Raw genomic sequence first — 14,620 nt, forward strand, 5'->3', positions numbered from 1 at the left:
TCCCCGAGCCCACGGCACTGGCGCGTCCCGGGGGGAAACAGCGAATTCTGCAATCCCTGCGGCCGGGGCACCGACCAGGGTCACGGACAGACCGAAAACCCTCTGAGGTGCTCTGGCCCGCGGTGGCACCGCCGGCTCCCACTGCCTGGCGAACTGGGGGCGTCCCCGCGGGTGCCGTCCGAGGCCGGGACGGCGCTATCCGTGCCCCGGTCCCTCCCGGGCCCCCCTCGGTCCCCTCCGGTTCTCCCACCCCGCCCGCCGCACCTGCTGCCATGGCAACCGGGACGTCATGAGGGCGCGCTTTGCGGCAGGGCGCGAGGGCTCGGCGCGACACTCGGTGGCGCTTTGCGGCAGTACCGGCGTGCGGAGCCATGGCGGAGGAGGACCCGGCAGCGGCGGCGGCAGGGAGCGGCAGCGAGAGCGAGGAGGGGGTGAGCGGGGCCGGAAAGAGTGCGACGGGCTCTCCGAGCGGCCTCCACCGCTATTTGCGGGGCTCCGGGCGCTCTCCTGGTCGGGATGGGCGCAGCGGAGGACGGCGTGGCCTGGCCGGGAGTGTCGGGTGGGGGATGTCGGGCCCGGGACCCGGCCGGGCGGTGCCGTGGGGGCACCGGGGAGCACGTGGGAGCGGCCGCGCTCTGCCAGGTTGGGTCTGTGACCACGTGTGCCGTGTGGCAGGAGGATGGCGAGCGGCGGCACCGGCAGCTCCTGGAGGCCATCAGCGCCTTGTCCGGACGGAAGCGGTGAGTGGGGGTACGGGCGTGCCGCGTTTAGGCCCGGGGGCTCCTGCAGCAGCCGCGTCGCGAGAGGCTGCACAGGAAGGGGGGCAGGGGAGACGGTTCTCGGCCCCTGCCCTCGGCACCGGCCCCAAATTCTCCAGAGCACCCGGGGGATACGAGGAACCTTTGGGGTTGTTTTCTGTCTCTCTCTCGCAGGCGGAAGCTGGCGGAGCGCTCGGAGGCGAGCGGGCAGGTGTCCGAGTTCAATGTCACCTGCAAAGGTGAGGCAGGGAGCTGGGCAGGGCTCGGGGATCTGGGATGGCGCTGCCCACCGAGAGCCACTGTGAGGGCTGGGACAGCTCCCTCACCTGGCAGTGACACACCTGTGCGTAGGTGCTGGAGAAAAGCTGGTTCTGTCGGAGCTGCTGCAGCCCATTCATCCCAAATCCACGCTGGGCAGTGTGAGGAAGGAGCTGGCCAGAGTGAAGCGGAAGGCGGCGGTGGAGCTACCACTGAGCAAAGAAGAGGCCAAGAGGGTGAGTGCAGGGAGCCAAGGGGGTCTGAGCTGAGCCCCCAGGACCCCCATGCTCCTCCCTGATGCCGGCATCACCTTTTTCTGCCTGTCCTGTTCCCCTCCAGGTGGTGAGGGAGGCTGCCTACGTGACCACCTCGAAGGATGTGGGGAAGTGGCAGCAGGTGGTGCTGCAGAACCGGCGCGCGGAGCAGCTGGTGTTCCCCCTGCGGCAGGACATTGCCACCGTGACCCCTCTGGAGAGAGTCACCTCGGCGTGGAAGGTGGCCACTGGGGCTCACACGGCCGGGGTGGCTCTGGGGGTGCTGCCAGGGTGGTTCCAGGATCAGCTGGGGCAGGTCGATGTCTCCTGGCTGTGCTGGGGCAGTGATGGCAGGCTCAGCCTGGCAGTGACGCTGGGCAGGTGCCCGCTGAGCTTGGGAAGGTTAGAAGGGCAGTCTGTGTTCGTCTCACAGAGTAGGTGTGTAAATTCCATCTGGGACAAGCCAGGTAAGCTGTGAGCAGAGGGTTTGGAGCCTGCTCTGTCCCCTCTCCTCCTTGTAGCCTCTCAGGGCCAGGCACATGGGACTGTCCCTTGGCCACAAGTGCTGAGGCAGAGGGGATTGGTTTGCTGAATCCTGCATGCCTGGAAACGCTCCTTACAAAAGAGGGATGTGTTTGGTTTTGAATGCAAGTTCCTCTGGGGTTGTGCTGCTGGCAGGAATCCACTGCTATCCCTGGGAGTTGTCAGATGCCCGGGTGAGGGAGGGGCAGCCCCTGCTGAACTCCCAACAAACCTGTCACTCACACTGATCTGCCCAAAAGTCCCTTTCTGTTTTGGAGGGACATGGCATTGTGTGGCCTGGAGCTCCTGCTCCATGCTTCTTGTGTGGTGCCCCCTGGTCAGAGCTGCCTGGCAGCTGGGGGGCCATTTTTTTAATGTGGGAGGAATTCTACCTGCCCTTACCTGGCCATGTGGCTGGGAGAGTGCCCAGGGGCTGTGGTGTGGGACCCATGAGTGGAGCTATGACCACCCAGTCCCCCAAGGCGGGGATGCTTCTCTGTGCCTTCCACAGACCAACATGGGGGCACTGAGAATGGATGGGGACATCCATGGGAGCACTGGCCCTTGCAGTTCTCCTCATCCTCTTGCTGTATCTACTGTCCCAACAGGCCCGAACTCCACTGGAGCAGGAGATCTTTGGATTGCTCCACAAGACACAGCAGCCCGTCACAGACCCGCTGCTGACACCAGAGGAGATGGCCTCAGTGCAGGCCATGAGCTTGGAGGAGGTGAGGCTTCTCTCCGCCGGGCCCTGGCTCTGGGGGCCTCTTCCTTGGCCCCGTCCCTCACCCCGTGCTCCCCATCCCTCACCCCTTGCTCCCTGGCAGGCCCGGCGCCGGCGGGCAGAACTGCAGAAGGCCCGGGCAGTGCAGTCCTACTATGAGGCCAAGGCTCGGCGAGCAAAGCGGATCAAGAGCAAGAAGTGAGGCTGTGCCTGTGCTGGGCTGGGGGGGCTGGGCAGCCCTGTCTCGCCCGTGGCCTGCCCAGCCCCTGAGCCGCCCCTGTGCCGCAGGTACCACCGCGTGCTCAAGAAGAGCCGGAGGCGCCAGGCCCTGAAGGAGTTCGAGCAGCTGCACAAATCCGACCCTGTGGCCGCCTTGGCACGGCTGGAGGAGCTGGAGCAGCTCAGGATGCAGGTACTGCCTTGGCACCTCTGCCTCACCCCTTTGGAGGGCCCTGCTCCTTGGGGAGCTCTATGTGATGCTTCTCTTCCCCCAGGAGCGGATGAGCCTTAAGCACCAGAACAAGGGAAAATGGGCCCGATCCAGGGCCATTATGGCTAAGTATGACCTCGAGGTGAGATGGAGCCACAGAAGGGTTTGGTGAGAAGGGACCTTAAAGCTCATGCAGTTCCACCCCTCTGCCATGGGCAGGGACACTTTCCATTAGATCACATTGCTCAAGCCCTGGCCAACCTGGCCTTGAACATTTCTGGGGATGGGGCAGCTGCAGCTTCTCTGGGCAATCTCTGCCTGGGCTTCCCCACCCTCACAGGAAAGAATTTCTTCCCAATATCATGGCTATCCTTGTCTTCTGTCAGTGTGCAGCCATTGCCCCTTGTCCTGTCCCTCCAAGCCACGTTATAAAGTCTCTCTATCTCTTATAATCCCATTTATATATTGGAATGCCGTGACAGGGTCTTCAGCGTTGCTTGGGGAACGAGGGTAGGCTGGGGTGGGCAGGGAAGGTTGGGAATGTTGTCTCTGCCCTGTGTTAGAGCCTCTCGGTGCCTCCCAGGCCCGCAAGGCCATGCAGGAGCAGCTGGCCAGGAACAAGGAGCTGATGCAGAAGGTGCGGGTGGAGCCGCCCGAGGAGGAGCTGTGTGAGGTGCCCAAGGAGGACACCACAGCCTTGCCCACGCCCAGCGGGGCTAATCCCTGGATGCTGGGCAAGCCCAGTGGCCTGGCCCCGGAGCCTGAGGCACAGGAGGGTCCAAGAGATGACACAGTGCCTGGTGCTGTGGAGAACAAGGACGAGATGGAGGAGGAGGAAGAGGAGCTGTCAGAGGAAGAAGCTCTGCTGCAAGACTTTGAGCAGAAGCGACGGGAGCGGACAGGGAGCCCTGAGGGGCACGGCAAAGACCATGGTGAGGAGCTTGAGGCCCAGGGCTGGCTGGGCTGGGAGTGCTCGGGGCTGGACAAAGGAGGGGGGATCTGGGGACAGCTTTTGGGTGATTTCACGCAGCTGTCCTTACTCTCTGCCCTGAGGAGTGACCATTTCTACCCTCATCATGTAGGTGCTGATGAGACTGAGACTGGTGCTGAGCAGCCCAGGGACAGCCCAGTCCCCCCAGTCTGTGCCGAGGAGTTGGGGGACAGCCTAGTCCCCCCAGGCTGTGCTGAGGAGCTGGTGAGTGCAGGGCTGGAGCCTCCCCCTCAGGCCCAGGAACAGCTCCTGCTCTCGGAGCAGCTGCGCCACGTGCAGACCATGGAGGATATGGAGAGTCTGGCCAAGGAGGAGCTTGTGGAAGAGCAGGAGAAGCTGGTAGCCCTGAGTGCAGGGAAGCGAGCACAGCAGCAGGAGGAAGGCAGAGCTGGGGACAGACATACCAAGAAAGCACCAGCCAAGAGGAAGATAATCAACTTGGAGGCTGTGCTGGATGGGAAGCCCCAGGAGATGGACTGCCCCAGCCTGCCTGTGGTCCTGGAGGAGGAGGTAAGCAGGACGTGGCTCTCCCATGCTCCCCAGTACCCAAAACACCCAACCAGTAATGCCCAAACCTTGAAGTCACAGTAATCCCAAATCCTCTCGTGGTAACCCTAAACTCCCTTCCAGTAACCCCAAACCTCCTCTCAATAACTCCTAGTAACCCCAAACCAGTAACTCTAAACCTCCTCCCAGTAATTAGAAGCCCCAAGCTAGTAACTCCCAGTACTCCTAAACCCCCTTACAGTAACCCCAAACCCCTTCCAGTAATGCCCAGTAACTTTTACCCTCTTCCCACTCTCCCCAGTACCCACAAACCCTCCCCCAGTGCCTCCCAATTTGTCCCATCTCTCCCAATTCCCCCACTAACCGTTAAACCCACTGTCTTGTCCTCGTGCAGGAGGGTGGCATCGAGCAGCGTGGGATGATCACGGAGGCCTTTGCTGGGGATGATGTGGTTGCTGACTTCCGCCGGGAGAAGCGCAAGGCAGAGGAGGCGGTGAAGCCGCAGATGGTGAACCTGGTGCTGCCAGGCTGGGGCGAGTGGGGCGGCACAGGCCTGAAACCCAGCGCCAGGAAGGTCAAGAGGTGAGTGGGGGAGAGCTCAGGGTTGTGCCCAGCCCCATGCCAGCTCTGACCCCTCACTTGCCCACAGGTTCCTGATCAAGCCGCCACCGGCGCCTCCACGGAAGGACCAGCACCTGCCCCATGTCATCATGAGCGAGAAGCGTAACATCCACGCAGCAGCACATCAGGTGGGGCACACCTGGTCTCCATGAGAGCTCCATGAGAGCACCTGGGCAAGCCTGGGGTGTTCCTGTGATCCATTCCCAAAACGTCCGCAATCCCTGCCTGCCATCCCTGCCCAATGCTTAGCTTCCAGTTTAAACAGCTCAGGAGGAGGGATGTACAGGGCTGCTCCCTTGGTGGTGATGGTTGTTCCAGCCCTCTTGGGCTCTGCTGGCAGCGGAAAGGGAAGCAGAGTGTGAGTGGGTCCTGGACAAGTGAGAAGCAATGAGCATTGGGAGCAGCATGGGCTGGAAGAGCTGGGCTGGATGGCTGGGGGCCATTACCCCTGTGGTGTCCCCACAGGTCAGCGAGCTGCCCTTCCCCTTTGAGCGGCACCAGCAGTTTGAGCAGAGCATGCGGACGCCCGTGGGCCCCACGTGGAACACTCAGCGTGCCTTCCAGAAGCTGACAGCCCCCCGAGTCATCACCCGCACCGGCCACATCATCCAGCCCATCTCGGCCGAGGACGTCCCCGACACGGCCCCCGGCAGCGGGGCCAGGCTTGGGGGGGAGGCCATGCCCCAGAGGAAGGCTGTGTCCAGGGGGAAGGCTGTGTCCAGGGGGAAGGCTGTGCCCGGGAAGAAGGCTATGTCCAGGGAGAAGGCTGTGCCTGGGAAGAGGGCTGTGCCTGGGAAGAGGGCTGTGCCCGGGAAGAAAGCTGTGTCCAGGGGAAAGGCTGTGTCCGGGAAGAAGGTGGAGCCCTGACACTGCAGAGCGCGGTAGCTCTGTGTCTGCAGCCTGGGGGCTCAAACTGCGGTGAGCGGAGGAGCCAGAAGCAGCAGCTCCTGGTTCTGTCCAGTTCCTTCTACCTCTTTCTCTGCAATAAAACCCAGGGCTGCCCTTCCTGTGCTGTCTGCATGGCTGCCTTGGCAGTGTCCAGGGCTAGGCTGAGCCCTCCATCCTGTCCCTGGGGTCCATGCAGGGTTGGGTGCTTTGGCTGAGTTGAAAATGAGCTTGGTCAGGATCTCATAGTGGAGCATGTCTAGGAGCATGGTGAGAGACTGGAATAGCTGCGAACATCCTGTCCTTTTGTCTTTTACATCCCCATTTTTGTACCTATATAGATCTTTAAATGTTGGCCAAAGGGGCTTTCTCCCCACCTTGTCATGCTGAGCCTGGCCTCGGGGGTGTTTCTCAGATCCACCTGCACTCCCAAAGTACCTACTCAGCCCTAATAAACCTGATCACCTGGAAATGGCTGTCAGGTGCTTCTGCTGCTCTGCACGTGCTGGGAGCTGGCTCTGTCCACAAGCAGCCCCCACTCCTGCTGCCCACCTCCAGGCCCATGCTCTGTGCCCAGCCAGCCCTTGGAGTGTGACAGTGAGGTGCCTCTCAGGGCTTGATTGGTGCATTCAGTATAGGTGGAGGGATGTGCCAGAGCCTTACAGACTGGGCACAGATCCCTGGGAGGGCAGGGATCCCTCCAGGCCTCTCCCCTCACTTACAACGTGGCCTATGCTCAGCGCTAGTTGGAGAAACACTTCCTGGCCCCAGCGCAGGAGCCGGAGCTGCTGCTGATCCCAGGAAACTTGTCCCTCGTGTCAAGGACGCCTCCTCCCTCCTTGGCACTGCAGCCCGCCCCAGGCACGGCCTATCCCCAGGGTCACCCTTCTCCTTTGCAGCTGGGTCAGACCAGGAAACGGGGGTCGTTCCGTGGGGTCGGGGCGCAGGCACCCTCCGTGCAGACTGCGGGTATCCCTGGCTGCCGCAGGCTCCTTCCTAGGCTGGGACGGGACTGGGAGCTGACGTGGGGCAGGTGCGGCAGCTCTGCCGGGGACCCATCCCGAGTGCCTCTGGCCCCTGCAGCACCCGGGGCCGGGCAGTCAGAGGGCCCCGGGATGGGGCCACGGTTGTGTTGCTTGGGGAAAAGAAAAAAAAAAAAAAAAGAAAAGGAAGCGGAGAGCAGTTCCGTGCCGTGACGCCGAGAGCCCCTCGCGAGGCTGGTGGCCCCAGCAGAGCCTGCGTCCCTTTGCCATGGGAAACCTTCACCCCGGAGATGTTGTGAAAGGCAAGGGGGGTCGTGTTTGTTTTTGTAAAAGGTGAAGCGCCCTGAAGAGGGGGAGGCAGCATCCCCTGCCAGCCCCTCCACCTGCCTGCAGTCCCCCAGAGCCGCCCCCAGCCCCTGGCGACTGAGGCCAGGAGATCTCTGCGGCACCGCTGTCCCCGTCCCTCTTGCAGGGAGCCTCCCTCGCCTGCCCTGGCCAATGGCTCTGCCTTCCTCCTCCCCAGCCTGGACAGTGTTTGGCTGGACACGATGGGCTGTCCCAGCACCCAGCCCACCTCCTCAGCTCCAGACCCGGGATGCTGAGGGTAGCCGGGCTGGGAATGGTCCGGGGGACCTCTTACAGCAGAGCTGGTTCGGGCTCAGCAGGACCTCTGGGGTGCTGTCCTGCTGTTTGCCTCTCTGCAGGGAGGGGGAACCACCCCACGTGCTTTCAGCCCCCGAATTTGGCCCACCCCACGGCAAAGGATGCTGCTGCCGCACGTGGTGTCACCTGTGTCCCTGAAGAGGGGAGCACTGCCCCGCGAAGTCTGGCCCTGCCCCAGCCTGAACTGGGACCTCCCCAGTTCCGATGCGATGCTCCCTCCAGGGCCGGGAAGATGGTGGGCAGCGCTCAGGTGCAGATCCTGCAGAGGTCCGAGGCCGGCAGGTGTAACACCAACTCAGACCTGGAGCAAGCAGGTCTGCAGCTGTCACAAGCTGGATCACCTGGAGCAGCGACAAGACCTGCCGAGGTGCAGATCCCTGTATGGATCCCTGCCTCACACAGAGCTGGTGGGTCTGGCAGCCTGAGTGGGGGTGATGCTCAGCCTGAGAGGGAACAGCTGTTGCCACACATCTGGATCTGCCTCTTCCTGTGAGGAACAGCAGCACTGGACTGGACTGGACTGGCTTGAACTGAGGCTTCCAGTACCCAGAGATGCTTCAAATATAAACAGGGACAACGTTAGCATGAGCTGCTGGGTTGTGCAGGAGGGAGCCTGGTGTGGGGTGACCACTGGTACTGACATCTCCACCCCTCCAGGCTCCTGCTACAGCACAGGCTCCTCTGGAGCCCCCACATCGAGGCAACACTTGGCCCTCTGACTTCTCTGCAGAAATGGATTTACTGGGCATAGGAGCTTGGGGTTTTTCAATAAATAAGCCGTTCCAGGTCTGCCGCAGGAAGGGGGTATGCCAGGGATGCCCACTTGCAGCCTCCCAGGTCAGCGGGGAAGGGGGTGAGAGCCTTTTCCAACGGGCCGGGGAACCTGGCACGGCTGCGGGCTGGGGTGGCGCCCTGCGGGGACTTCCCCAGCCTGATCGTCGTTCTCCCCGTGACAGCAGGGCCGGCCGCGGGCTGCCAGACAGGGTGCGAGTCGAGGAGAACCTGGACAAAGCCCTGTTGTCTCCGGCCACCGCGTGGGCCACGGGAGCCAAGGTGCCGCGGTGCGAACACGCAGCCCTCCCTCGGCAGCCTGAGCGCCGCGTCCCCCGAGAGCCGCGAGCGGCTGCGGTTGCTCTTACTGGCCTACTTTCCGGGCTACGTCAAAGCCGGGCTTACGGAGCCGGGAGCCGCGGCAAGGGCGGCCGAGCTGCTCCCGGTGCCAGCGGGGAGCGGGGGCTAATCCGGGCCCGGGGCCGCCCGGCCTGGCTGGCACACGGGCGGCGGGCAGCGGGGCCGGGGACAAGCACGGCCACCGCGAGGTCCCCCGGGACAGGGACCTGCCCGCGAGCAAGGGCCGCTCCAGCGCCGGGGAGCTGCCGGCGCAGCCGGGCTCCTGCACCCGGCGTCCCGGGAGGCCGGTGGGAGCGGGATGGAGTAAAAGGCAGATTTAAAATCAACAAACAAAAGGCTTTTGGTCGCTGTTTTTTGGGGAGGTTGGGGTTTGGATTTTGGTTTTTTGGTGTTTTTTTTTGTTGGTTTTTGTTTTGTTGTTGGTTTTTTTTTTTTTTTTTTTTTTGGGGGGGGGTAGTTTGTTTTTGGTTTTGTTTTTTGGTGGTTTTTTTGTTTTGTTTTGTTTTTGGGTTTTTTTGTTTGTTTGGTTGGGTTTTTTTTGTTTCTTTTTTGTTATCTTTTTTAAAATGCAGGCTATAAATAACCTGTAAAATATTTCGTCTGGGCTGTTTCTGCGGCTGAAATCTTGTCCCTCTGGCTTCCCAGGCTCAGGATGTGAATGCGAGCACTGGGGCCGTCATGGAGCACCCCTGGATGCCTGGGGTGGATCCCTGCGGTCCTGTACCTTTGCCCACTGGGATCAGGGAATTTCCGTGTCCCTGAACACTTCCAGCCCCCATGGGCTGGAAACGGTCCTCCCCAGAATGGGCCCGAGCTCCACGCCCCGGGGTGCGAGAAGGGCTGAGCACCGCCCCCCGAGCGGACGGAGACGAGAGGCTCAGCCTGGCACATTGCGGGACAAACAGGACAGGGGAGGCGAGTCTGGGATTGGAACGTTAGGCTCAGAAATGCTCTCCCCAGCATGTCCCGTGCCGGGGACAGGGGCGGTCCCTGCTCCCCGAGTCTCTCAGCCTCCATCGCCCTGCACCAGGAGCGCGCTAACACTCCGTTCCTCCCGCCGCGGTACCCGGTGCCCGGCGCATCCCGGCCGCATCCGGGCGCCGCAGCGGTTTCCGTGGAGATGGCATCTCCCAAGCCCGCACCGCCCGAGCCGAGGGTTTCCATGGAGATGCCGTATCCAACACGGCACAACCTGAGCCGGAGATTCTGCCGAGATGCTGTAGTCGGGACCCTCACACCTCAGGGGGTCATTCCTGGGGACGTGGGTGGCTGGGGCCCTCTGTGGCTCGGGGGTGCCTGTGGTGTTACCCACTGCTCCTCGCACCAGTTCGCTGACAGCGCTGGGACACCAATACCTGCAGCTGTGAACATCCTGGGGGAGCTGTCGCCAGCCTTGTCACCCTCCAGAGTGGGAACCCACTCACTCAGGCTGTGTTGTCACATTCTGTCAGGGTCTCCAAGAGATGGTGGGTCTCTGCCTGTACCCAGCTGCCTGGAGAGGAAAGGGGGAAATCCTCGTGTCCCCTGATGACTTTGTCCCAGCTGCCACCCTGCAGCTCCCACAGTGACACATCAGGGTGGGATGTCAGTGGCACCAGGTGGGAAGCAAGCACCGGGCTGCACTCCTGCACCAGGGGATGAGGTACCCAGACCCAGACCAGCAGCATTCCAGAGCTGGGGGACACCTCGTTGAGTTCCAGCACAGTCAGTGACCCAAAAACTTCCTGGGGGGAATGTGAAGGGCCTCAAAGGGCAGGACTGAGGCCAAGCTGAAGGGTGAGCAGAGGCAGATGTCCTCCTGGCAGGCAGCTGTGTGTACGTGTGCCCTGGCCAGCTTCATTTGAGCACAGCTGCTGCAGAGGTGGCACCTTCCGTTCTGCACACGGCAGAGCTCTGGCAAGCCCCAAGCTCCCATGGCAGAGATGGGGGGAGAAGCACAGGAATGCCCCTGGGGCACACACTGGGACATGCTGGGACACACTCCTGCCCACTCGGTGCCTGTGGGAGATGTGGGTCTGGTTCAGCCCCCATGTCCCTCCTTGCCTCAGCCCACTCCATGCTCCTGCTCCACCTCTGCTCCCAACTGGACCTTCCTTGGCCACCCTTGTCCTGCCCAAGCCAAGGCCATCTGGAGCCTCCATGGGGGCTTCTCAGCTGGCAGAGCAGCAGCAGCCAGGAGCCTGGGAATGGTGCCTGAGGCCAGGCATTGCTAGCCATTCCAGCCTCCAACTCCTGGGGGGCCTCAATCCCCCACACAGCCTGGACTCTGCCAGGACTGCCAGCAGCACTTCCAGCATCCCCAAGCACAGGCTGTCAGATGCAGCACTGCAATCAAAGCCCAGCTCTTTGTCCGCTGTTATAATTAGGAGCAGCCCCCCCCCGCCCCCAGTGGCTACCGAGGCCTGACCTGGGAAGATCAGGGCTGGGGGACAGACACTAAAGGAGCTGGAATCTGGAATGGCAGCCTGGGAGCAGGGGCAGGCCCTGTTCTGCCCACAGCCAGCTACTCTCCAGAGCCTCATGCTGCATTGAAAAGGGCTGGAGTGGAGCCAGAGCTCTGTGCAGTCACCCCTCTCACCCCTGCTAGCCCTGCAGGGCTCCTCACCTGATTTCTGGGCTCCCCTGGCACCCCAACCTCTGCTCACCCACTGTATTCTCCTCCCCTCCATCACTTTGCCCTTGCCCTGACTGCCAGCTATTCGCTTGGCTCCCAGGCAGAACATGGTTCCTCCCTGCTTTATCCTGGCGATCCCACATTCTCACCCGTCAGCGGTGCTCTCCCAGCCCAGGGCTTCTCCTGGGATGTGGAGGAGGAGGAGGAGGGCAGCAGAGACAGTATGTGCCTGCTGACTCCTGTCTGTGCTGCTCACCACGGGCAATGCACACTTCTCCAGCCAGCACGGAGGCCTGGAGTGGATAAGGAGGAAGAGGCCAATCCCGAACTCCCTTGGATGGTCCAAGAGGAAGCCACCCAAAATCTCAATCCATGAAATTCACTTCCCGAGGCAGGAGCAGCCTTGTTTTGGCCCCAGCAGCTGGGTTCAAAATGTCAGCCTCTGAGCTCATAACAGATCCAGTTTCTCACGCAGGAGGTGGGACTCTGTCCCGTGTCCCTCTTGAGCGCCGTGTCCCCTGGGGAGCACGGGGAAGAGGGGCTGCACAGCAGGACAGCAGGCAGCAGCCTGGCCTGTCATGTGCCCCACAGCACTTGTGGCCTCCCTGCCCACCATTCCCTGTCCCCGACTGCCAGCAGGGAGGACAAGGCAGCCACTCTGACACTGTCACCTTCTATCTGCACTGCCACCCATGCTACCAGTGTTTGTTGTCGGAGTGGGACAGCCCATGGAATGTGGGAGGACAAGGGCTACAGGCAGAGGTGACACCTCTCCACAATGTCACTGCACCAGCCAAACCCAGGTGAGCTCTGCCCACCTCAGAAGGAGCAGCACAGAGGTTCCTTCTTCAGAAAAGTGCCAAGAAACTCAGTGAGAAATCTCCAGACCCCACAGAAATGGACACACTGTTCCTCCCAATGGGACACCCATCCCCTGGCTCTGCAGTCACAGCCCCACCTTCCCAGTGGAAGCTGAGGTGTCTAGGGCTGGTTCTGCCCTGGACATGGAGGCGACATGGAGCACATGGGGCATCACCTCATCCCTCTTCTTCTGGTGCCAGGAACTACAAGCCAACTTTGCTGCCACCAGCTGCCACCACCCTGCCAGAGGAGAAGGCTCCATGATCCCAACTCATTCAGAGACGCCTGCCAGCCTGGCTGCTCAACCATGGCTGGGGCTAACGTGATTCCCAGAAGGGTCAGGGTCTCCCCACAGCAGCCTGGCAGGAGCAGAGTGTGCCATGCCCAGCTGGTTGTGTCAACCAACATGTTCTGCTTTCTGGTCAGGGAGGGGGCAATGATGTGGATTCTGCCCAAAAAACAGTGGGGAGAGGAGAAATCAATAATAAAAGGACACAAAATGGAGCAGCAATGACAAAAGCAACAGCAACAGCAACAGTACAGCAGGCGGGGTCAGAGCTGAGTGCTCGAGCCCTGGTGGCCCAGGGGAGCGGAGGAGGCAGGGGACACACACATGTCAGGGGCTGCCCTGAGCTCTCGGAGGGCTCACAGGTGCCCTTGGACCTGTGGAGCTTGGCAGAAGTCCTGCTGCCCAGGAAGGTGGTGTGGAGGAAATGCTGAGGTGAGGCAGCAGCTGGGGCTGCCCACAGCTGGGAGGTCCTGGGGGATGTGTCCCCAGGATGGAGGGGAGGTAAAGGAGCCCCCAGCTCCCCCTGCAGCACGAGGCCCGGCTTGATTCCCTTGAGGAATCCCAATGAGGGCCCTTTTATCGTATTTTCACTATGACAGATCATTCCCATTGGCATTTCTTCAAGTTAGTCCATGACTTGTGCCTGATTAGCTCCACTACCTCATGGAGAATGCCCCTGATTTCCCAGACCTTTCCATTTCCCTAGAACAAGAGAGCCACAGAATTTTTCACCACCACCTTTTGAAGTCCTTTGGTGCAAATTATCCCATCCTGAAGATTTTTAAAGTTCTAATTAAATGAGGTGGGAGCAATGGCGTGTCAGAGGATGCGATGATGGGATGCAGAGTTCTCCCAGTCAGCACCATGCAACCCTGGGTGCAATTCCTGCAGGGATGGGGTGAGGCAGCTGCAGGATGAGGCTGTTACTCAAACTGTCAGTTTTAAATTGCACCAGGATGCAAATAAGGCAGGTCTTTATGAACCTGGGGTCATGTGCCTGTCTCAGGCTGTGCCAGCCTGGCTTTCTGACCATCACCCAGTCTGAAATGCCTCTTGGAGCACTTCTTTTACCCACAGTCTAACTGGAGGCAACAGTGGGAAAAGGTTCAATATAATGTGGAGAAGTGGAGTAATTCCCATCTGCAGGAAGAGCTTCCTCCCTCATGGCCTTCCTCGGTGAAGCCCTGGCTCTCTGCCTTCCCACGGTTCTGGCAGCCCCGTGTTTCACCCTGCCACCCCTCTCAGTGCTGTCTACAATTCCTGAATCTCATGCCCCACAAGCTCAGCACTCTTCTGCCCACAGATGCCTGCCCCAAACTGCTCTCCAAGCCCCCGCAGCCCCAAAAGGGTGACAGGCCACCTCCTGCCCCAGGCTGCTGTGGCCTTTTCTGCAAAAAACAGAGCTCAGTCTCTGGGTAAGATGTTTTTTCCTCTCCTTAGGCACTGAAAAGGTTTGGGGCTGAGGCTGGAAAGGACTCTCCCGGCAGGTGACACCAGGGTGTGGCTGCCAACCCAGATGTGCCATCTGGGGGTGGCCACACCCTGGAGCTCATGCCCACCTCCTGGAGGCCCCGGCCATGGCAACGCTGAACTAAGAAGAGACTTCGCCGTCGGATGGACCTAACCGGGGAAGCAAATGGGTCCTGCAGCGGTGAGGGCAGCACGGACCCCATGGAGATCAGCAACGGAGCCCACAGGGGTCCGAGCAGCACGCCACGGGCGCGGGACAGTGACATCCTCCAGCCCCCCCTCGGCGCCCACGCAGGATCGCGGCCGCGGTCACCGCAGCACCGCCCCGGTGCGAGCCCACCCCGCAGCCCTGCGGGACCCGGCCCCGGGGAGCCCCTGGCCCCTGGCCGCCCCCGGAGCCGCTCCATGCCGGAGCGCGGTGCCACCGCACGGGGACGGGGGACACCGTGGCGACATCGCACCCCCCGCCCCGGGACCAGCCGGTCCTGTCCGTCCGTGCAGCCCCCGCGCCGCGGGCGGGGGGGGGGGGGGGGGGGGGGGGCGAGTCCCGCCCTCCCCTCCGGGTCGTGCAGGAGCAGGGACCCCCGCGGCCCCCCCCAGCTGCCGGTACGCGGGGGCCGGGCGGAGGGGGGCGGCGGGGCCAGGGCGAGGGGCCGCGG

General features: G+C 61.8%; 1 protein-coding gene across 2 annotated transcripts; it reads left to right on the forward strand.

The window, feature by feature from the left end:
* The first annotated feature begins 339 nt into the window (after positions 1 to 339).
* UTP14A (UTP14A small subunit processome component) lies at positions 340 to 6,072 on the forward strand. Of its 2 annotated transcripts, XM_041484723.1 has the most exons (14): positions 342 to 431; positions 676 to 740; positions 933 to 997; positions 1,110 to 1,252; positions 1,356 to 1,511; positions 2,401 to 2,520; positions 2,620 to 2,714; positions 2,805 to 2,928; positions 3,011 to 3,088; positions 3,530 to 3,878; positions 4,029 to 4,447; positions 4,839 to 5,026; positions 5,094 to 5,193; positions 5,531 to 6,072. In XM_041484723.1, the coding sequence occupies exons 1-14, from the start codon at positions 372 to 374 to the stop codon at positions 5,930 to 5,932; spliced, it is 2,364 nt and encodes a 787-aa protein (XP_041340657.1). In that variant the 5' UTR covers positions 342 to 371; the 3' UTR covers positions 5,933 to 6,072. The 2 variants fall into 2 exon arrangements, with proteins under 2 accessions (XP_041340656.1, XP_041340657.1); XM_041484722.1 differs by having other exon boundaries at positions 340 to 431; positions 3,530 to 4,447.
* Positions 6,073 to 14,620: the final 8,548 nt, after the last annotated feature.

Source organism: Pyrgilauda ruficollis, unplaced genomic scaffold (genome assembly GCF_017590135.1).
Source record: "Pyrgilauda ruficollis isolate IOZ18807 unplaced genomic scaffold, ASM1759013v1 scaffold67, whole genome shotgun sequence".
In the NCBI taxonomy this organism is placed as follows: Eukaryota; Metazoa; Chordata; class Aves; order Passeriformes; family Passeridae; genus Pyrgilauda; species Pyrgilauda ruficollis.